This window comes from Phyllopteryx taeniolatus, chromosome 2 (genome assembly GCF_024500385.1).
Source record: "Phyllopteryx taeniolatus isolate TA_2022b chromosome 2, UOR_Ptae_1.2, whole genome shotgun sequence".
NCBI classification, from domain to species: Eukaryota; Metazoa; Chordata; class Actinopteri; order Syngnathiformes; family Syngnathidae; genus Phyllopteryx; species Phyllopteryx taeniolatus.
Genome location: NC_084503.1, coordinates 6,262,000 through 6,286,468, shown reverse-complemented (window position 1 = coordinate 6,286,468; position 24,469 = coordinate 6,262,000). Strand labels below are relative to the sequence as shown.

The window sequence follows — 24,469 nt, the reverse complement described above, 5'->3', positions numbered from 1 at the left end:
ACACATTTATGATTTCATTCATGATGGAGTTTCAATTGCTTAGAAGGGTTGACGACCGGTTAGCACGTGCTTCACAGTTCTGAAGACCTGCGTTCAAATCCCGGTCTCGCCTGTGTGGACTTTGCACGTTCTCCCCGTGCCTGCGTGGCTTTTCTCCGGGCACTCCGCTTTCCTCCCACATCCCAAAAACAGGCATGCTAGGTTCATTGGAGACTCTAAATTGTCCGTAGGCGTTAATGTGAGGGCAAAAGGTCGTTTGTCGCTATGTGCTGTGCAATTGGTTGGGGACCGGTTCGGGGTGTGCCCAAAGTCAGCTTAGATAGGCGCCAGCACACTTGCGACCCGAGTGAGGATAAGCGGTTCAGAAAATGCAAGGATGGATGGATGGAAAGTTCCAAAAATGCAACCAGATGTTCAGTGGTGCAGGAAGCAGAGCACAGGGGGAATAGTACGTGCGCGGCTCAGAGAGGAGGGCGTCCGTCCGTATACACTAGAAGATGAAAAAGACCCCTGAACATTTCACTGTTTGTAATCACCAGCTGTCCTGTCCAGATAGCCTTCGCATTCTGATGTCAAACCCCAAATGCAGCAAGGATGTGCGCCGGTAAATATTTGGATTCAGGCCCATCGTGAAGAGTACACAAACATCATCCATTGCCTGTCCGATTCCAAACTTATTTTTAGAGTCAAGTGTCCAAAGGAAGAGTGGGATTTAAGAAGAAAAGAAATACTTCCCAGGAGTAGACCGAAATGATAGGAAACACATTGTTCACAAATGTGCGTGTATTTTTTTTTTCATCAAGCATCTATTCAGGTCTCTCGTGAGGCTTTTTGCGCTCGCTTACACCGGCAAAACCCTTTCAGCGGCATCTGCAGCCGCATTCATGCCTTACAGGTACGCCGCAGGCTCTTCACACAGCTGCCTCTGGCTTCAGGCGCGCCTTCGCTTCAGTACTCCTCATCACTGCTACCGCCGGCTACCTCCTGTGTCGTTGACGGCGGCACAAACACAGACCTGGGCTGATAGTCATCTAATTGCGTGACAAGTACTCCTTTACACCTTCACGCCTCCTTACCTCGCCTGTGCTTCCTGTTCGTCCAAGCGTATGCAGGTATTTTTTAAAAACTGCATTTGCACTGCTCTGGATTTAAAAAACAAAAAAAAGTCACTTACTTTTCTTGTATTTCGTCCAGCACCGCTCGGATATCTGCAGCCTTCCTTTCCGTGATGAGCCGAAACACTTTGCCTTGCCATTATAGACAGTGTCATCAAGATCTCTCTGCGTCTCTTCTTTTACAAAGCGAAGGTCTGCACATCCTGGGCAATCCTTAGGTTATGGCTGTGCGCTGTGCGCTGACCGAAAAGTGTCAAATCTAGGGCTGAAACGATAACCCGAATAATTTAGCATTTTTTGAAACTTTAGATGACAAAAATATTCTCTACCTTGAAGCTTCGGAGTGATAGTTTTCCACACAGATTCATGTTAGTGAAGACTAAATACGTTTTTACAATGGCGAGTCCGGAGGAAAGAGTGTGTCAAAGAATGAAAGAAAGTCCAACGTTTTGGATCATTTCACACTCAAAAGATGATAATGTGCAATGTGTCTACTGTAAAGCGGAACTTACTAGCATACCGCAACGGCGATTGCTGAGGTCATGTAAACATCATTACAGTCAGCCACGAAACGGAGCTCACGACAGCCATCTCGACAGTCAGCCCTTTCGCTGACTGCCACGCCACTCGCCAAGCCCAGGCGCACTCCAAGTCAAGGATCTACTGTGGAACGTGAAGATGGCGAGCCCAAGTGGACAAATTCAATACATGACTCGTTTGACCAATGGGATAATCAGTCGAAAATAGATTCTCAAAATATTCTATAGTTAGAGCCTCTCTCTGTCATAATTCTAATCTTTTTTTTTTTTTTTTTAAAAAAAAGGCGCCCCCTCGGTTCCATTATTGTAGGAATGTGAAATAATGATTCTCTGTCAATCAATGAGTGGACAGAAGTATGTCGAGAGCCACACACAACACGCGGACAAAAGTGGAGCGCTGCTACCACCTCAACAAAAGGGTACGCAAAAGTGGGATATTTTGGTAGCCAACAAAATGGAAACACACTGAAATACATCGCAAATTGAACTGAAACCTCGTGCTCGGTGGAAACGAGGCTTCAATCGACCATTCGTAGGCTGCCGAGGCAACGTGGTGCAATTACGCCAACTACCAAGTCCGGTACGGCAAATCAGATCAAGAAAAGTTAGTTCAGGAACTCACAGAAACAAAATGGTGCTTCAAACTATGAAATGATCCATTCCGTGACCGCACTCGCAATGCAAAACACTCGCATCTGAACTCATCTTTCCCCACTGAAACGAAGGGAGCTGAGAGTGGCGAGAAACAGTTTGAATCCTCTTGCGTCATGACATCTGACAAACTGCTACTTGACAAACAAATCAAAAATCAGCTGAGTCAATCAAAGGAGATGATGAAACAAAAGTGCCTGTTGATGATAAATTGTTACTTTGATTTGAATGATATAATTGACCTTTCAATAGGAGATAGTGTACACCGCAAAATAATTCAAAGGAGAAAGAAAAATGTGTTTTTGCTATCGACAGGCAACCACTGAAAATTGAGTTCTGTAAAATTAGACCCTCGCAGATTTGCGGTGAAAAAAGAAAATCCTCAAAGTAACCAATGCACTGGTTCATATACAGTAGGTGACTTTTGCACAGCTGGCATGGGATAAATCAAATGTGACGCCGGACAGCATAAGTTGTATAGAAAATGGATGGATCGATTAGAGCGTTACAAAAACAACGTCAGCGCACGCATAGCGACTCGGGCTGCGAAAGATAAAATAAATCAAATCAGCTAACTCGCCGAAGTCGACGCAAAGATTTCAATACAAAATATATGAATAAAAGCATACTTGTACCGCCCGGAACCAATTTGCCCGTTTGGCCACATCCCATGTTTAGCGCACGGACATTTGTTGCAGATCGACGCGCTGTTGGGCCCGTGAAAAACATTGGCAAAAACGACAGAGGAGCATCTGTAAGTGATTTTGAAGACACTATCAGATGTGTAATGCGCATATGACATGATCTTTGAAAGAGCTGAATGGTTTTTTAACCTGAAATGTAATCATTAGCCCACTAATGCTAATCGAAAATGCTAACCGTGTAGCAGAGGCTGATTTTGTGTATTTATAACACAAATTCTGTATTTATACCAAAATCTGCCGCTTAAGGATAGAAGTCCATCCCTCACAAATGAGAATAAATTGAATGTTAGTCATAAAAAAAATAAGAATTACTCGAGTACTTGACGAAATATCGACAGGATAATGGATTTAAAAAATATTTGATAGTGACGGCCAAGATAGTGACCCAAACACAGTTTTTGCTTGAGGAGGGAAAGGCCAGAATACAAAACAATACACATCGAAGCCTCCTCTCTTCCACTTATCCAGTCCAGGGTAGCAGAATAGAAAATGATAGCTACGAACTGTCTTCAGACATGGATGTTCATGGCCCCTTATCAAAAGGATCAGTAACGACCTCCAACATAAAAGTGTACAAGAACTGGCCCTTTTTCGTTTTGTTTAAGAGGTCGGTAGGCTTTTATTGAACATTTCCATCTCTTTTCTTTCAAACGGGATCAAAGACTAACTGGGATAATCCCGCCAAGCTCCCGGCCGGCTTTATCGCCTGAGCGGTGCTGAGTGACAAGAAGAAGCGACTTGATTTCATGCTCTGTCACTGTTTCTCCCTATCTGCCATTGTACTGCTGATTGTACTCTTATGAGTCACACAAACGCACCTGCACCCGTGTGTTAAGTAGTGACAAATAAAAGCCCGGCGTCCATTTACACAACAAAGAGATGTAACCCGCGTTTGCCTGCCCCCCCCCCCCGGCCCCCTCCCCACCTCCCCTGTCTGACAAGGCCTCTCAGATATATCACTTACTTAAGAGGAACGAGGCAGCGCACGCTTTTTGCCGCTGACACAGACGCCTTCGCTCCCTCATGCGCTGACAAACTTCTTTTCAAATACAAATCCAGAAACAAAAGCCGTGTCAGCCTTTTATGTTCCGCATTTGATCTCGGAGGAACGGCGACGGAGGTGACGATTATCGAGGCGCCCAAGGGTAAAGCCGGTCTCAGAATCCCTTACCAAAACAAGCCATATTGTTTAATAATAAGGGGAAAAGTTGTATTTTAGCAAACCAGTTGCTTCTTATTAAGAATAAAGAACAGTTGAAGGAATTCAAGCAGCGACGTGATATATTCCAATCTTTTACAAAAGAACATCTGACTTTGTGATTTCCGCATATTAATGAACTCCAAACGCCTCCCCGCCCCCTGCCTCAGCGAACGCAAGCTGAGCTCCACACTTCTCTGCATCCTAATGGTTTCTGCTCCGTTGGGATCATTACCAGCAGAATTTTCAGATATTCTGTGCTATTAATCTCTGTCTGTCCTCCTGTTCAGCGACGTAATGACTAATTAAACATCAAAAGAGCAGAGCTGGGGATCCGCTCTGACGGCTTCGCTTTCTCCCCGGAGAGCCTGTGAGGAAGCTGGACTGTGACAGGGCACCGCTGAAAATCAATCACCTCCGGTGCAGCCCAGCTCCACGCGTGCGAGCGTGGAGAACTACACAAATCGGCTTTGAGCGTCAAATCATACAACAATGCGTTCGACAACAAATATAAGATGCCACGACTTTGTGAGTCAAGAAAAACAGCGGTACTCGACAAAAAGAATCCCTGTTCAGTGACTGAGGGGATGATGTCGAGAGCACTCTTGGTGCGCAGGCCTTGACAGGTCGGCCTTCTGACTAGCACAGATCTATGTGTGAATGTGTATTTGTGTGTGTGTGTGTTGAAGTGAGCTCACTGTGAAATCTATTTATATGAGAGGTAGATGATCTTCCACTCACAGATGAAGGCAGGCCAGGAGGGACCTTGCGAACCTTTTTTGTTTGGAGAGGATCTGTGGAGAGAGATGAAAGCGCATTTGTTCATTCACAAACAAACAAACAAACACGAGATGGTATGAATGTGCTCCGAACAAAACACTTGGCCAACAACGCGAAAAACAACTCCAGACAGAATAGAGAGAAAATCATCTTTTGTTGATTGTATTGAAGATGTGGCACCGGTACGTCGTATTGTTTAATTCTCCGACAACAGCGTCACCATAATGAGCATATGCATCTACTCATTCAATTCTTAGTCACTTTGGAACATTTCTCGAATCGGCTTCAACATTAGCAAAACAGTAAATGCATTTCTCAAAACAATGAGTGGAAATAGCAAAACGCCACAGATTACCCGCAAAAGCCGGTCTCTGGCTCAAAAGCATTAGTTCGTCTCTCAAAAGTAAATATTTGTGTCAATGGACGTTAAAGCTATCACAGTAAGTCCGTGTGTTATTGTGTTCGGATAAGACGGTGGAATTGCTTCGTCATGTTGCCAATATAACAATATTATAACACTCTCGAGGAATGTTCTAACATGAACTGCGGCTCAAGTTTTGATGACAATTATTCTACGTTGTAAGAGATTCACATTGACTGTCATTTCTTGACAGACCGTGTTCCGGAATACAGAAAAGCAAACACAGCAAGGCACAGCACAAAACAAGTACAAATGTCAACAGTACATCCTCCTTCTCCCGGGGAAAGTTCTAGAGGCAGTGCTGTAGGAATTGCAGTGCAGCCTTCCTATAAATGAGGTTCCTGGCTCCTGGGCCACAAATTCTCCTCCACATCACAACAAATATCTAATATCTAATATCAAATATCAAATATCGGTTGATCTAATACTTAAAAATGTCCGTTCGTGAGAGAAAAGTCAAGATTCACCTGGAAAAAAAAGGTCTGACGGAAACGTATAGAAACTTCTCCAGTCATTTTGCATGTAACGACTTGTGCGATGAACTAACTAATAACCTACAGTAATGACATAATTAAGTAGAATTGAAAAGAATGAAACAGTTTTTGTTCCACTGGACCAATTGAATGGCCATTGTTCTGCTCTTTCTGGTGTGGCTGCCTCGGGGGCAGTATAAGACAAGACAGTTGGATATACTGTTCATTGAGAAGTCTGAACTCCTCCAAGATCATCAGCACGGCACTAATATGAGTCATTCTTCGCAGAGGGTAAAGACTATATGACTGTGAGTACTTTGAAAATAGTTTGTCTACAAATCTCTGGGATCAACCCAAAGCCACCCGCAAGTATGTCCAAATTTGGTCAATTTCATATTCTAAATTGTTGAAAATGTTGAAACATATCGTTTTTCTTTTGTGTGCGTTCTGAAAAGTAGCGGTTTTGGAGATGCAAGGTTTCCGCCCGACGTCAGCGATATGTTGCTGCACCGTGTTGTGTCCAATCCGTTGCTTAAAGGGTTATAGCAGCGCAACATACAGTCGATGCTATTTAGCATTAACATGAAGCTGGAGGACTGAAAGGCTAAGCTATGTGGTTGCATCAAGAGTTATTCCCATAGAGGAGAATTGCTGTTTTTTTTGTTGGACTAAAGTGCTACTGACCAATGGGCGGAGGGTCCTGTAAAGAACGTCTTCTGGGATTGGCTGCACTGAGCATGTAGAAAGGAGCCGCCGACTTTGCCGATGTCGTCCCCGAACTCGGACCGGTCACTGCCACGTCTGAGCGTAGGGATGGCTGCGAGGGAAAATAAGAGGAAACAGCTTTCATTTTCAATCGGTTTGCTTTCGAAAATCATCAAGAAAGTGTATGGCGTGTACTACAATTGAAGGTGTCTTCTTATTATACGTGTCAAGTTATAACAAAGAATTGCCCATACTTCAATTAGCCAAATCTTAAATGACTTTGGACTTTGACACTCTGGACTATAAGAAACTCAACTGAACGACAACTCAACTGTATCTCCGAGTTATGTATGTTCCAGTTTCGATTACTGACAAAAACAAGTAACATATTACATACAGTGAGAGTGTTATCCGTGACCTCGTAGACCCTTACAATCTCCGCAAACAGGGTTAACAGGCCAATGCGAAACTTGGTCCAGTTAGAGTAATCGGCTACCTCATCACGGTGGCAAGTACAAAAGCGATCTATGTTTAGTGACTGGCTTGCCAACGAGGGCACGTGCCTCTGGGAATCCCCTCTGCGGGCTGACGATTGACACAATCACATACTTGACCTTTCTAGTAGATAACCTCGGGTAGTTAAACAGATGCCATGTGACGTGATGTTACACCAGCACTAAAAGAATACCAATCATTCTATTAAAGGCTGTTTATGTGGTCGAGGCATTATTACGCTGCATATGCCTCATTTAAAAGTAATTCAACAGTAGTTTCCTCCATGCAGAATGTAAGTCTTCACAACTATCGGAGATAGTGACCAAAAGTAATCCAAAAGAAAGAAACCGGCTCTGTAAAATGAAAACCTTGTTACAGATGTCGTATCACTGACCCATTTGATATTGAACAATTGACGACTCTCACTCTCCCAGAGAAAATCACGACAGGAAACTCCAAGGGTAAATCAACTCCAAGCAATAGATAGTCTCATTTCTACATTTATATTTGAGTTAAAGGGATCGGTTGACAAATAAAACTGAACAAATGAATGTGTAGTGGAAGTGAAGTGCACCTGAGACTGACAAGCAGAGGCGAGTGAATAAGAATCAATCCACCGCAGGACTTCTTTTGAAGCACGAGAAGTCATTAGCCACGTCAGGCAAGTGGCGAGAAGCCATGTGGCGAGGAGATCAATGCTCTAATTCAATGATTTGGATTAAAAGCCTGGCAAAAGACCAGCTGAAAAGTAGGCTCAAAATCAATCACATGATGTACAATCAAAATAAGGACAAATAAACAATGCTCATTTCAACTACAGTTCTACAAGTCCCCAACTAAATCATAAAAAGATCACTGGATTCAAAACGGTTAAGATGAGCAAATATAACCAGTAGAGGCTTGTTATCGTCATGTGATATGGAACTAACCTGACAGCCGGACGCTCCGGTATCCCTTCCAAAGCCATGAAATGCAGCCCTCTCTGATTTAGCTGAAAAAGACGGTTGATTGTCATCTTCTGTGGCACAATTATCAACACAATTAAACACGGTTGTACACTGATCGAGGGCCTAATGAACGGGGCTAGGAATATTAAAGATTAGCCTTGAGGAATAACATCAAGCCTTAAAGGGCTACATTTGTGCACTTACTGTACGGTTGCCAATCCATGCCTGTAATACCCCTGGTTCTGCGAAATATACCATTCAGAACGTGATACAGTGGCGCATTACAAATTTACAAATTTCATTTGTTCCGTGACCACGTTTGCAACTCAAAACACGTGTATCTCAAATCATCTTTACCCGTTGAAATGAATGGAAATGACAATCTGTACCAGTGCCCGAAAAAAAAAAAAAAAATAAACACCCCAAAATGTTTTGTAACATCTGGTTTAATGAGGAAAAAGAGCACTATACAGTATTGTACTTTATAAAAACATACATTAATAACATAATTACATATCATGTAAAGAATTAAACCGTTTCTGCATCATGATTGCAAACGTGAATTCAACGGGCATTGTGTGGACTACTACTGTGTAGCTAAATTTGGTGCAAAAGTAAGTTGAATAATTCGTAGCTGTAGCAAATGTAACTTTGTACTTAGTAGTTGTAGCAGTAAAATTGTTGCAAAAGTAATTCCCCAAAAAGTTACAAAATACATTTGTTTAGTCATAGTTCTAACTTGCATAAAAGACGATTTGTAGTTGTAGGAAATAAAGTTGTAGCAAAAATAATTTGGAGTTGAGGAAAACATTTTTTTTGTTTTTGTTGTTCTATTATTTAACTGTGGCAATATTTATGCTAGTTACATTAGATTTCTTAAGGCAAAGTTATATGGCTTGGGTAAATACATGTGTAATTATTTTTGGTTGATGTTTAGATAGACAGTAAACTTCAACTAGCCTCAATTAGCCTCGATATTGGCATGATTAGCTATCGCGGGTGATTTCCCAGATGGGGCCCGACATATTTTGTCAGGAACAACAAAACTTCTTGTGTGACATAATCCACGACCAACAATTTGGCCCCAACGATGCCAAAATGAAAAATTTAGCATGTTTGATTTTCGGGATGTCCATGTAGTGTGACATATCAACGACAACTCTCCGACAGCGCACCTCGACGTCGACCAATAGGATTGCGTATTCTGACCAGCGCATCACCTCCCGCGCTTGCTGTTGTCAACATACTTGGTCGCTGTTGTCAACATTTATTCAATGTTTACCGAAGCTTTCGAGCGGGGGTGTCAAACTCATTTTTTGTCATGGGCCACATCGTAGTTATGACTTCTCTCGGAGGGCCGGTACGACTTTGAACCCATATAAATGAAAGATTACCAGATACATTCTAATTACATACAGTATACACAACACATCAAGGAATAACCAGTTTTGAAATCAGAAGCCTAAAAAAAAACATGTTTTTCAACTGTTACATTTCTTTTCAACGGGGGATTGGTAACAAAAAAAAAAAAAGCTTGGAAATATCTCAATGGTATTACACCAGATCACAATGAACAATTTTGTTTTGCTTCCGCGGGCCACATAAAATGATGTGGCGGGCCGGATCTGGCCCCCCGGGCCACCAGTTTGACACCTGTGCTTTAGAGCAGGATTCGACAGAACGCCGGCATGTTAATGTGCAACCATTAGTGCTAGCACTGGCTTGCTAGGCTAAATAATGTTTTATTTGAACATACCTCAAGCAATCTTCTCCTAAGCACCGGTGATAACCACCACACGTTTTTACTCATTTTGTCCCACCCCCCCCAACACACACACACACACACACACACACCGCCAATAGATTGGTGCAAACAATTGTTGTTGTCGTCACCATGGTAATGAGTGTATCCGGTCCTGTTGATCGGCGACACATTTTCTGGTTCGCCTCTGCGACAGTGCTTGAGTTGACAAGATAACGCCCGGTGATCCAAAAAGTAGTATCTGAATTAGGCTTTACGCAATCGGGATTTTTGGGGCCGATAACCGATCCGATCACAAGCTGGAGCAATGTGTCTATTTATATGACTTGTTCATTTATCGTATATACTTGTGTACTGTATACTGTATCCATCCATCCATCCATTGTGTGCACAGCTTATCCTCACAAGGGTTGTTGCGGGCGTGCTGGAGCCCTCCCAGCTCAAAATGATTCTCGAGCATTTTAGACAAAAGTTCAAACATCAATGACCTCCAGGGGGCATTCAAGGATTGGCCACTGACATAAGTTGAGGTCAAATCAACATTAGGTGACAGAAATAACGGGTGCTAACTTACTGCAATTCAATTACTTTTCATAAATATTGTTATGCTTACTCTAACTTTCTCACTGTCCCAGCTATATGCATGGGTGTTGACTTTTTCTTTTTTACGTTGCTTGAACGCAGCGTGCTCCTCGTGTACATTCTTCAGGTGCTCGATCAAATTTGTTGTGTTGAAGCATTTCGATGACGTTCCCCACGACGTACTTCAGTTGTGCTCAGACCGCAAATAACTTACGTGTTGTTTGTCTGAGACACCGCAAAATAGTCCCACAGCGATGACCGACAAGATTGAAAAAACTTTATTGGCCGTCAGATAGTTACAGTACTGTAACAACAAGACACGTGACAAGGCTAAACATAAACGAGCTTTTGGATTCATACGCGCCGAAGACGCGGATTTAAATGTCTCGTGCGGAGCCGATCGATGACGTCATCGATCGGATCGGCGACTTCAGCATAAAATGCTCATTATTGGCCGATACCGATAACACCGATCAGATCGGCGTAAAGTCTAATCTGAAGACATTATGTCGTGTTTCCACTATCTGACCAAAATACAGCACGATTTTATGGCAGTAGTCTGACATCGTGCAATCGTGAAAGAGGGACGCACTGAACTGGTCGCCAACCAATCACAGGGCACATATAAACAAACAAACGTTCGTATTTAGTTTTATTTTAAATGGGAATCGAGTTATGCTATAAGGCATTGCAGTAAAGCACAATCATGAAACAAAAGAGCAATAAAGAAAGTAATGAGATGCTCATGTAAAAAAAAAAATAGTGCACAAATTCTGTAAACTTGTACATAAGAGCATTCGTATGTGTTTAGTTACTTGACAATAATAGATGTCAAAAGGTTTTTGAATTGTCCATCCATCCATTTTCTGAGCCGCTTCTCCTCACTAGGGTCGCGGGCGTGCTGGAGCCTATCTCAGCTGTCATCGGGCAGGAGGCGGGGTACACCCTGAACTGGTTGGTTTTTGAATTGTATTGAATTCATTTGATTTGACTGAGGTATTGATTACAAGCAGATGAAGATACAATAACTAGGCTACAAAAAATACACGCCGGACCGTGGCTTCAAGATTTTCTTATTTTGCTCAGGACCTTTTTCATTTTTAGTTGAATAACCCTGGTTCACACAGTTCTGAGGACCGGGGTTCAAATCCCGGCCCCGCCTGTGTGGACTTTGCACGTTCTCCCCGTGCCTGCGTGGCTTTTCTCCGGGCACTCCGCTTTCCTCCCACATCCCAAAAACATGCCTTCATTGGAGACTCTAAATTGCCCCGTTGGCATGACTGTGAGTGCCAATGGTTGTTTGTTTCTCTGTGCCCTGCGATTGGCTGGCAACCAGTTGAGGGTGCCCGATGACAGCCGGGATAGGCTCCAGCACGCCCGCGACCCGCGTGAGGAGAAGCGCGACAGAAAATGGACGGATAACCCTGCTTCATATATCTAACATAACAGTGATTTGTTGAAAACATTTGTTGTTTTGTAAGTCCTTGTTTTTATTTCTTTATTTTTTTTTTTTAAATAAAGCAGTGTTCATTCTGATATTTGTTTTAGGGTTCAATTGTATTTGTATTTTTTTAACCAATAAGAATACCGCTGAGGTACTGGTATCGTTAAGAGTAGTAGCATCATGAAACAATATTTTCAATATCAACGCACAAACAAAGCTACGTGAGCTCTCGTGGCAGGGAAATTAATAACCTTTACGGTGTCATATATTACAGGTACATTTGCCAGAAGTCTAAATATTAGAAGCAGAGAGTTGCTGCTAAATTCTGTTGACTTTTCAATGCAGGTGATTATTTTGGTGAGCTAAAAACTTGCATTGCCTGAATGTTTTGTTACACAATGATGGATCTGAACTCAACATCGCTTCACAAGCACTAATGTATCATCTGTGCAGTTCTACAGGGAAAAGTTACAATGTGCAGACTGGACGACATCTCTGAACACGATGAGAGCTGAGTATATCCTGGAAGATGGTTTATCTTGCAAACAACAATATGATACATTTCCGAGCCATCGCTCGAGAAAAAGGAAAAGGGATTAAGTTGTCGGATACCACCACCTGGCTCTATCGCTGAAGGAAGATGAAATCTCTCCTTTCACGGAACTTTGAAGTATTTCCTCTCAGTAAATATCTGAGGATTCTTGAGCTGGATTCACCATCATTCCACAAAGGTCCACAGAGGTCTTCTAAACTTGGTCAAAATCAAAATCAGGGTCAAATATTCATCGGCAACATGTATTTTGTCAAAGATGCTGTGTCTGACATGAGCGAATATGGAGTTTCAGGCCCCACACGCAAACACCCACTGAGATCACACAAGAGGACATATTCCCAAATCCACTCACTCAGCATTAACACCTAAACATAGTGTAAACACAGGACAAGCACGGAAATACAGACCCTACAAGCTTCCATAAATATTTACAGCAATGATGCTGTCACAGTGTTTACTGATAATGTAGCACAGCTTGCACTAATCATTGGCCCGTACGGTTGATTTGATCTAGTTTTGATGAACAAACGGCAATCGCTGTTTGCTGCCTAGTGGAGAGCATGTATACCAAAATTGTATTGGGAAAAACGTAACATTTTTCTACATATTATACAACCCCAATTCCAATGAAGTTGGGATGTTGTGTTAAATAAATAAAAACAGAATACAATGATTTGCAAGATATTTCATGTTCAAACTGATAAACTGGATTGTTTTGAGCAAATAATCATGAACTTAGAATTTGATGGCCGCAAGCTGGGACAGCTGGGTGGCCAAAAAGACGGAGAAAGTTGAGGAATGCTCATCAAACCCCTGTTTGGAACATCCCACAGGTGAACGGGCGAATTGGGAACAGGTGGGTGCCGTGATTGCTTCCCTCAATTGCTCAGTCATTCACAAGCAAAGATGGGCCGAGGTTCACCTCTTTGTGAACAAGTGTGTGAGAAAATAGTCGAACAGTTGAAGGACAATGTTCCTCAATGTACAATTGCAAGGAATTTCAGCATCTATGGTCCAGAATATCATCAAAAGGTTCCGAGAATCTGGAGAAATCACCGCATGTAAGCGGCAAGGCCAAAAACCAACATTGAATGCCCGTGACCTTCGATCCCTCAGGCGGGACTGCATCAAAAACCGACATCAATGTGTAAAGGATATCACCACATGGACTCAGGAACACTTCAGGCAATCAATATCAGTAAATACAGTTTGGCGCGACATCCGCAAGTGCAACTTGAAACTCTCCTATGCAAAGCAAAAGCCATTTATCAACAACACCCAGAAACGCCGCCGGCTTCTCTGGGCCCGAGCTCCTCTAAGATGGACCGATGCAAAGTGGAAAAGAGTTCTGTGGTCTGACGAGTCCACATTTCAAATTGTTTTTGCAAATTGTGGACGTCGTGTCCTCCGGGCCAAAGAGGAAAAGAACCATCCGGACTGTTATGGACACAAAGTTGAAAAGCCAGCATCTGTGATGGTATGGGGCTGTGTTAGTGCCAATGGCATGGGTAACTTACACATCTGTGAAGGCAGCATTAATGCTAAAAGGTGCATACGGGTTTTAGAGAAATATATGCTGCCATCCAAGCAAAGTCTTTTTCATGGAGGCCCCTGCTTATTTCAGCAAGACAATGCCAAACCACATTCTGCACGTGTTACAAGAGAATGGCTTCGTATAAAAGAGTGCGGGTACTCGACTGGCCTGCCTGCAGTCCACACCTGTCTCCCATTGAAAACGTGTGGCGCATTATGAAGCGTAAAATACGACACCGGAGACCCCGGACTGTTGAACGGCTGAAGCTGTACATCGAGCAAGAATGGGAAAGAATTCCACCTCCAAAGCTTCAACAATGAGTGTCCTCAGTTCCCAAACGTTTATGGAATGTTGTTCAAAGAAAAGGTGATGTAACACAGCGGTAAACATGAGCCTGTCTGTCCCAGCTTTTTTGCAACATGTTGCAGCCATAAAATTCTAAGTTAATGATTATTTGCTAAAAACAATAACGTTTATCAGTTTGAACATGAAATCTCTTGTCTTTGTAGTGTATTCAATGAAATATGGTTGAACGTCATTATCAAATCATTGCATTCTGTTTTTATTTATGTTTAACACAAGGTCCCAACTTCATTGGAATTGGGCTTGTATATTGTCGATGTAAAACGATAACCATACATGTCACATTTGACCGTTGTGTATTTGTCAGGAGCAAGAGAAATCTCTAGTGGCAGTATTTCATAAAAACACACCACAAACAACTATTATTAGTCAGCTTTAACGCTAGAAATGTAAACAGATTTGTTTTATTGTACAAAATGAAACTTATTCCACATAGATGCTTTTTCGTACAACAGCAATGTAATAATGAATACTGATGAGCCACATCACCATTTCAGGTCCCTCTTAGTTTGTAATGATGTGTAGCTACATCAATGTTTCACAAAGCTATGCATTTACATTTTACACTGAAATCAGTATAAGAGGTCAATCTTCAGCCACATGAATTGGATGCATCGGCAAAAATATACCTTATCGTCCATTATCTGCTCAAAAAGTATTCATTATCCAGAATTGTGGGTATTGGATTGATTTTAACCAAGCAAGCACGAACATCTCATCTTCAGCATGTTCTTATTTTCAAAACTGCGGAAATGAATGTGGTGCGATCTGCTGTAAGATGAGGTTGGATACAAATTGATTTTGCATTTTAAACAAGAAAATGTGCACATGAAGTGCAGTACATGCATTATTGTTGTCCACTCGGGGTCGCCACCCTCACATTCTATAACATTTGTGACTTTGTGTGTGTGTGGCTTTAGAAGGTGCGGCCTGGCCTGGCCTGGCCTGGCCTGCGATGTGGAAGTCAGCAAATGAGAGTGTAGAGTTGGCTGTTGTGAGCTCATATTAGCAATTGGCTGTTAACTGGCTTACCATGAGCCAGTCCACATACTGTTGAGTGCCTTGGCGTCATTTGTGGCCCTAGGAGCTTGTGTATGTCTGCTTATTATGTGTTGATCTTGTTACGGTTTCGCCAATAAATTGATTTTAAGTACACCTGCAGCTGTGTGTATCATTGACAACTCGTGGGGGCATTACTATACATTTGAACTCGTAGCAATGATAGGCTATATTAAATGCGCTAACATCGATATCTTGTGTTGGCGAACTTACTGTTGTGGTCTGTTAGTTCTGCTTTGCAGTAGACACAATTGGCCTCATACGCACAGATTTGTGCATCAAACGTATTTGTTCATACTCTGCCAACAAATTTAGAACCTCCTCAGACCACGCGTATGCACAAATCATGCAGGATCACCTTTCGAAAAAACCTCAAACACGAATCTTTTACCCAAGATGCACAATGCATTGGAACTACACCCATTTATAAAAACAATAACTTCAACGATAACTCAAACCAGGAATTTGCTAATGAGTTGACTGTCCTCAATTCCAATGAAAAGGACACTTCTAATCACGTTTAACCTTGTTCCGTTCAAATGTTTGCAAAGCATGTACAGTGTGTGACTGCGCTTCCCCCACTGCGGCTGTCTGCGTGCACCATGTAATTGTCACTCAACCAGCAGTTTTTCCTAGGCTTTAGTATTCTTTATAATCCCCACGATAATCTGATTTAGATATTTGTTTTATGTGCAAATGTGATGTAAATCGATCAATTCGCATGCACACCGCTGCTGGCGTGATTGCTTGTACCATGTGTCTCATATATTCCAACACTAATTTCATGAATTTGATCAATCGCAAATGCCTGTTTGCTGTGTTGATGTATATTTATTCCTTACTACGTATTGTAACAATGTACGCGGTGTTTGTTATTTCTCGGCTCTTCCATGATTTTCTGTCTCCAGTTGTCCTCCAAAATATTGGCACCTCAGCACCCCTGGGGTGCCAATATTTTGGAGCAGGACTATAAAAAGACTGCATTCCCCCCCCCCCCTTGACTGTCTGACATAAAATGAGACTCAACTTTTCATTTTTAGATCAATTGGGATGACCAAAATTATTTCTATTTGCTAAATGCCAGAATAGTGAGAGATGGATTTTTTTGGGGACAAATATATACAATAGACAATACAGTCTCCTAGGGTGCCAATATTTTGGAGCACGACTGTATGCATGTTTTGCGCTACACCGTCACAGCTGGATCAAGTCCTCCTCCCGTCCGGCGGGCCATCGGGGCACTGAGCCAGCATGGGAGAGGAATGCCGGACCCGAGATGAAAATGATGAAAATCTTTCCCTTTCAAGTGAGTAACACTTTGAACAAAGTGTTATTTGCTTAGTTGTGCTGCTGCCCTTTCCCAGATCCCAAAACATTTGTCGATGGGGGGACGGGCGGTGTGTGTGTGCGTGTGCGAAGTACACGATTATTCGATGGAATATTCAATAGGAGAAGCAATTCTAAAACTATTCGACAGCGACGGTCCCATTGGAGTTATTCGATGAATTGTTTCGGCCCTACTGATGTCATAAAACATGTTGTCCGTGGGTGTTTAGCGACAAGCTTTTAGCTGTACATGCAGGACAACGAGGACAATCTATAAATTGATTTATGAGGTTGTCTCATAGAGCGACGCTATTCTCCTTGATTTGAAAGTAAGATTATGTCGAAATCCAGTGCCCTAAATTTGAATCAATCACACAATGGACATGTACTGTCATAAAGTAATCACTTGGGTCTAAATAAGAGCGTGAAATAGGTTTTGGACTCGAAAAAAGATTTGCTAAATCCAACAAAAGCTCACGACATTGTGATTGAGTAATCTTTCAGTGTAAAAATATATTTGTGCAGATCACAAGATGAAGCATCGCTAATATGCGTAGAGCGCAAGATGGCTACGGTGATAACAATCACAAAGAGCACCAGTATAAGCTCTAGCGCTGGACATGGCAGCCCATTTGGAACATTGCACTCTTCCTCCCCGTGCCCATGACCAATCAGGTGCGAGAGGAGAAGGATGCAACAGGGCCAAGTGGCAGTGTGCCTGCAAATGAATCCGCCGTGCCGCGTATAGATGAACACATCTCTTCGTTCATTTAGCTTGTCTGCCTGCGGCAGCTCTGACCTTTTTATCTCATCACGAATCTTTTCGCTCCACTCCACTAATGTATATGGATTCGACTTCCTCCATTCAACTCATTTTCCCTCCATGAGCAAAACCACAAACAATCAGTGGAAGTTAGGACTTCTTTAGCTGTATATTATGGAAACAACAGGACATAGAATTCATGTCAAATGTGGAACAGGGTGATGATAGGTCAAACTTTGTCAATCGCCCCCGCATAAAAATCCCCTTTCCACCTTGTCAGACAAAAACCAGAAATGATCAGAAAATGCATTGATATCAACTGTACTTAAAACAAATATTTGATGACGTACTACAGAACCTCTTTCCTTCGCTCTTCTTTGCATAAAGAGAAAAAAAAAAAAACATACAACAGAGTGACGTGCAGGCATTCGAAACAAATAATCTACTTGTTGCGAATGCAAAATATCTCCAAAGAAACTTTCAACAACAAAAATGTAAGAATATAGAATACCAGCCAGCAATCAGAATAATGAAAAATCAATGACATATTCAGCAATGCTACTAAGCGGAATATAACTCAGAGAATTGGAGGTGGAACAATTATGAAGGTCATACCTATTTTTTTAAATAAACGTGCAGTCATACTGTGACTAGAATAAGAAAAGAAATCAAATAAAAACAGGCATCATCGATCATCACGCTTAGATTTTCTCACAGACAGTGGAAAGAAGTATAAGTATTAAGTATTAAAACCAATAGGGCCTACACACTATAGAGTCATTTTGTGACAGTTTTCTTTTTTCCCCCTGAATCATCTCAATCTCCGAATGTCGTCAGAATGTTCTGAACTCCCGTTTCAATGTCCAATGCCAGTGTTGCATTGAACAGTAAAACGGTATAACTTAACAGAAAACTAATACCAAACATTTACGAAGCGGCACCCGTGTGCTGACGCCGACTCTGGAGCTGGGAAGTGTCGGGTAAGCTTCATTCGAATATGTCGGGGCCACCAATGTGCATCCACGTTTCATCTGTAGAAAGCCTTCGAAGCGTGATAGCTCGGGAGGGAAGGCGCTGTACCGCAATCTGCGGTAAACTGTGGGCTATTCGTCAACAATACTTAATGACCAATGGATGATGGCTATGCCATGATTTACCAGTGGGTTAACTGTCGCTCATCGTAGGAGTCATTATGTGAAGAGATAAACAAAACCAATGCAAAAGCCACGAAAGGTAATGGCCTTAATAATGGCACAGCAGCAGCAGCAACGTTATTTGTCTCCCACAGTGTGGATGGCGTCATCTGAGTGACGAGTCTGTGCCCCGTCCAAAAGCTAAATATAGCACTTTAGGTTGCAGCTCAACTATTGTTTCCGCAGACCTCGGATTTTCCCTCGAGCTTTGAGACTTTTGCTGTGTCTTGTGTACTGCAGGCTGCTGTCATGTGTCTTTTATCAAAAGTGGCTCGGTTTGTCATGTGCTTAAGCCAAAGGCAGAGCAAATGTTCCCCTCGCATTATTGTCACGCTCTCCGGCAATTGAATGACAGCTACAAATAGCTGTGCCGGTAACATATACTTCAAGAAATGATTTGAAAGTCAGTTGAATTTCCAAATTAAACCAAGGAAATATAACTGAATTAGAGTCAAAGCCGAGCGCTCTTGCAGTGTACTTATCGATTGTCAGGGCTGCGCCACAGCATCGTGTGGCATTCTATGGAGCCACGCCTATTTCGTGACCCAAGAGTCTCCAGGGATCAATTCAAAACTCTCCCCACAAAAACAAGCAATCAGAGAGCACGCTTCGGTACCCGTGAGATACATTCCGAGAGCCTTTTGTTTTCCCCATCCAGCAATACAGTCGATTTTCCTCGCTCTGACTAAGGGAAGCCGAGATGGTGAACGCAAACATGTAGTGCAGGATAAGGAAAGGTTGATCGCGTAGAAACCGAATGATCTTAACACACATCAGCTCAAATGTTTCCTTCATTCGATGTTGGTATCTAATGTGTTATAGCTGTAGTTTCCATTATGTAGCCTTCTCGATCATTACAAATCATTAGAAGAGTCATTATAAAAGCGACAATTACAATGATAATTACTGCTTTTAATATGACTCGTGATCATTTGTCCCATGACATTTGAATGGCTCCTCTGATATTTGAACTATCAATTTGGTGGACATCAATCAGTGAGGCTGACTAGCAAGACTGGGAAGCAGCAAATGAACTGCCCATTGGGATGAATCCAATTGAATTGAAATTTTAAGTCCTATATTTTACAACTCAAGAAAAAAAAAAACCCAAATAAATGACCCTCCAATCCGACAGTTTGGAGTTATGGAAAAATATGTCTCAAGAACAAACAAATTGAGGACAAGCTGGCACCACGAGTAGCATCATAAGAGACATCAGTGAAGCTTTATAGCATTAACGCCTCGTGACTTTTTGGGTTTCTGTGACAACAGAAGGGCACAAGCGAAAATACATGATGACTATTAAATTACAAAATTGAACTTTACTACCAATCATCCCATTGATTGATGAGTGAATGAGAGTGTAGAACTGGCTGGCTGTTAACCGGCTAACCTGTTAGGCATTCTGTTTTGTTTTTGTTTTTAAATGTGACTTAAAACATTGCAGTTAATCAAAGTTTTATGACCCTTACAATTGGCTGCTATGGGAAAAAAATGTTTTATATTCGGCGCTCCTGTTGAGTGTAAGCCAAGAACACATTGGTTTATAGTTGCCACAATCATCTTTCATTAAGTTATTACCGTTAACAGTCTTACTATCCGCACATAAACATACAAGCAACTTTCTAGCTTTATTATTCTTTTCAAGAAGACAATGCCTTGGTTCCCTCAGCATTGATGTAAGAAACATAAAACTGTGATATACTTTCGGCTTTTTTTCAGTAAAATTGTGTTAGATGGATGTACAGTCCCAGTCCGCTTACCTTTGAAAGGCCAATTTTGCTTCCTTCCCTCAAGAGTATTTGTCGATACATCCCTATGCTTTGCAAAGCTTTTTGATGTTTCTACCAGTTCTGTTACGATAGTCCATGAAAGCCGACCGTATTAAAGGTTAGGTCGACGGGGGTGTGGAAGCGGAGGATTCCTCCTCTGGTGTACCACCAAATCAGCTTCCTCCCTGAAATCCAGCCATGTTGGATGAAGAAAGATGAGCTAATAATACAGAGGTTACACGTCTCCCTTACCATAAGCTCAACATCAATTTCCGCATACGGCCTTGTCAGTGGTGACTTATTCAACACAGCAAGAGCAAATGTTAATGAGTTGGAATTTGCATTTTTTTCCCTTTGTTGAAATGCCACTGATTATTAGGTACCATGATGATAAATGCATCTGCTCATGCAGCCTGATGTGTAATTAGCCAATAGGTAGAATAACTCGATCAATTTAAGGAAAAGGATCAGGATTAAAAGAAATCAAGCCGGAGGGGGGAATGCGAGAATGAGAAACAAAATAACGAGGGCTTTTGCATTAGCGCCTGGTAATCAACACAGATGGCATTTAACCCATCTCCTAATTGTAATGCATTCACCTTTTCATTTGAATGCTTGATACCTGCAATCACACTTCTTCATCCGTCTTGAGATGTAGCGGAACCTGATCGAGCCGCTCTTACTTTGGGTTGCTTAAGTGATTCAAAGATTTAATGTGCAAATCATCGCTACGCGAAAAGATGACCTCCGCTGCTAATAAAGGTATTCCTTCACTATGTACAGCTGGATGAGCACTGGATTCCCTGATTCTATGTATCCCACTGCCAGATAATCAGATGCAAAAGGTTTGTCCCTTTTTTTCTTCTCAAACGTGGAAGAGGAAAAAGAGAAGTGGAAGGGGGGAAATATTTTCATGTGGCCTTTGCCTTTTTTCCCAAGCACCGCTATTCTCCTGCCTGTGCTTTTATTCGCAAATGAGGGGAAAGAAATGCATTACTGTGGACCAGATGGGAACATTCCACATGACCAAACCAATCAATCACATTGGTGGGACGCAGGTGTGACACAGCCGTGCAGCAACACACCATTTCACAGTCTATCAGGCGCAAACACATGGTCGCCAATCAATGGCACCCTGAGGACCCACGAGGAGGGGCGCGTCTCCAAAGCCGCGCGGGGTCACGGCCGATGACTTCATAATCACACGTCCATTCTCTTAAGAGAAGAGCAGAGAGGCGATGCACTCCCGCCATGTGAACAGCAACACTGTAATGGATGCTGCTAACATGCTCCCCTGCATCCCTTCCCCAGCTGTCCAAGGGAACCAGTGCACATTTAACAAGCTGAGAACATTTCTCCCAGCTGGATATTACAATCCAGTCAGCATGAAACATTCAAGTATGTGTCAATGTTTGGTACCAGATGCCAAACAACTGTTGGACAGTCAAACAACAGAGAACTGAGGTGAAGGATACGGAAAGATACACATATGGCTTTGAAATGCGGCTCCAGCTTTGAGCACAAGGGATCAATTTCAATTTCAAGCAAACCACAGCACGCAAAAACAGCTTCGAGGGGGGGCAACCCATGATCATAACATATGTGCCACTTGCTTCAAATGTATGCAGAAAAAGCCTCAATTCCAATTATAAAGCTAACAATCCATGCAACAGAATGATGGCCTTTATAATGTAGTGGTTAACACAAGAGTTCATGCACCTGGCACGGCAGGGTCTGACATTGGCCACCGCCTCCGTATAGGCAAGGGCCCACATGGGCCAGTGCAAATCTCCACGTCGCTGAAAATGTTTGCCTGCCGAAAACGAGCCAAAACTGCATTCACAGTGTCGTTCTGAAATTCTTTTTTATCACCCAAACATCCCATCCAAGACAGCATGCTGTGATGACCTCAGGAGAAACTGCAACCAGCACCGTGTGAATGGATAAACGGGCACGCATTCGGGTTAGACTCGAACGCCACTAGCCACATACAGCGGCTTGTATGTTGCAGCCTGTAGAATGTGAATCTGCCCTCCCTGAGTGTGCTTTCAGCTGTTTGTTGACCCCCAGTTGGACACACATCATTTTAAAAATCGCCAGATTAATGCTATCATTCAATGGAAAATCCTAACGACGGGATAGCTAGTATTAGCATTTGGTCACGGGTAACACATATTCACACACAAAAGCCGTGGTAACACATACAGACAGGCAATGTAACAATACTCACGGGCATATATTCTTCCTAATCAGTTCATGTCCAATTCCATTGCAACATTTCTTTTGTCTTGAGTTTGCCGTCACATTTGCGTCGGGCCAATTATAAATGACTCGTGCACTCACTGTGGTAGTCTCGCCACGCTGCACTCTTTGCATATCTGTTGTTGATGAATACCTGAGTAGCATCTGCACCATTTGCACAATCAACCGAGTACTGTCTGCAACATTTGCACAATCGACATTCTCCCAGATTACATTTCTTGATGTCAATGAGGTCTATGGCTCTATTAGTCATTCAAACTACTCTCATTGCGAGAGACCTCTGCATTTTTTGCACAATTATCAAAGAAAAAAAAACTTGTACCGGCATTACCAGATGACCAGCAACCTTTTATTGCTCAGCGACTGTTTTTTTTGTCAATGTCTTTATGTCTCCAAAGTATTCTCTGTCAATTGAGTGACTGTTGTCGTACTAGAGTGGCTCCAACTACCGCAGACAAATTCCTTGTGTGCCATCCATCCATCCATTTTCTTTAGCGCTTATCCTCACTCGGGCTGCTGGAGCCTATCGCAGCTATCTTCGGCCGGGAGGCGGAGTACACTCCCTGAACCGCTCACATACTTGGCGAAATAAAGAAGATTCCGATTCTGATTGTAATCTGTGAAAAACGAGTTTATTAACATTCCATCGTGACTTTCTTCTACTCTTTTTTTGTTTAATCTTACAGACAATGAGTAGCTCCATGGATGCATCACACCACACTGCCCCTAAGAGGCCAAAGCGACACAGCAGGAACAATAATGAAATCAATACATACAATAAAATACAGCAAGAAAAATAGACACGCTTTTTTTCCTGACTTTGACATGACATTTGGTCAAAAGTCAGCTGGGAAAAGCTCGCCATGACCCGAAACAGGACAAGCTGCATAGAAAATGAATAAATCTAGAATTGTGAAAACGTAACAGGATTAGGATGTACATTGCCAAGGCCAAACAGCCGTTGGACCGTCACAAAAAAATATATAGTTGGCGACTTAGCTGCACACCAAGCGAGTGAGGACCTCACATTCACCGACACGCCGCAATAGAAAATCTGCGACCCTGTACGGGGTTTAGACGCTCCACTTACAGTACTGTGCTGTATCATTTAATATTGAACCACAAAAACGTGACAAATGTCAAGGAAAAAGCAAAATGCCACAAAGAGAGGAAAAAGGCGAGAATAACGGAGAAGGTGTGAATATTTTGGGAGGCTGTTGGTAATGTTCGATTGGCCCATTCACTGACTGCGCCTGTGAGAACATGCAAACTCCACACGGGCGGGGCCAAGGCAGCTTGTTCTACACTGACACTGTAGCACATGGGTCACCGTAACACTTTCAGCAAGGTTGCTCTCACGAGAATGTTGTCCATGGTCCCACAGAAAGTAAAGCGTTGCAATTATTACAGAACCCACATATACTTCGTGTTTTAGTGGCGTGTGCTGCTGCAGGGGCACTGACACTCTTGTGACTGGACCAATGGTATATTGGTATATTGAAATACAGAGCTTGTGTTTTTGGCTCATTTTCAAATTTCCAACGGGAATATATAGCTCATTCCAAATAAAAAGCCAAATAAACACTACTTTGCAGTAATGACAATTACCATGAGGCTGTGACCTCTGCAGCTGAAGTCATCATATCTGGGTAAAATCTCAGTTATTTCCACTCTAAAGACACCCCCGATCCCTCGAGGCCTATTGAGCCTGCAGCTGATCCTCTGCAGCTGGCCCGCCTCCCCGGTCAACTGCTGGGGGCCACGGCCTGAGCAGGGAAAGGTTGGCTAAGGCCAAGATGGGCCGAGAGAGGCACAAGGTCGGGGACGT

The 24,469-nt window shown here is 42.6% G+C and overlaps 1 protein-coding gene across 1 annotated transcript in view; it reads right to left on the bottom strand.

Annotated features, from left to right (window-relative positions):
* Positions 1 to 24,469, bottom strand: part of tcf12 (transcription factor 12) — an 88,835-nt gene that overhangs the window by 35,645 nt on the left and 28,721 nt on the right. The window contains 3 exon segments of the mRNA XM_061756695.1: positions 4,949 to 5,001; positions 6,566 to 6,698; positions 8,011 to 8,072. Of these exon segments, the coding sequence (XP_061612679.1) occupies positions 4,949 to 5,001; positions 6,566 to 6,698; positions 8,011 to 8,072 (248 nt within the window).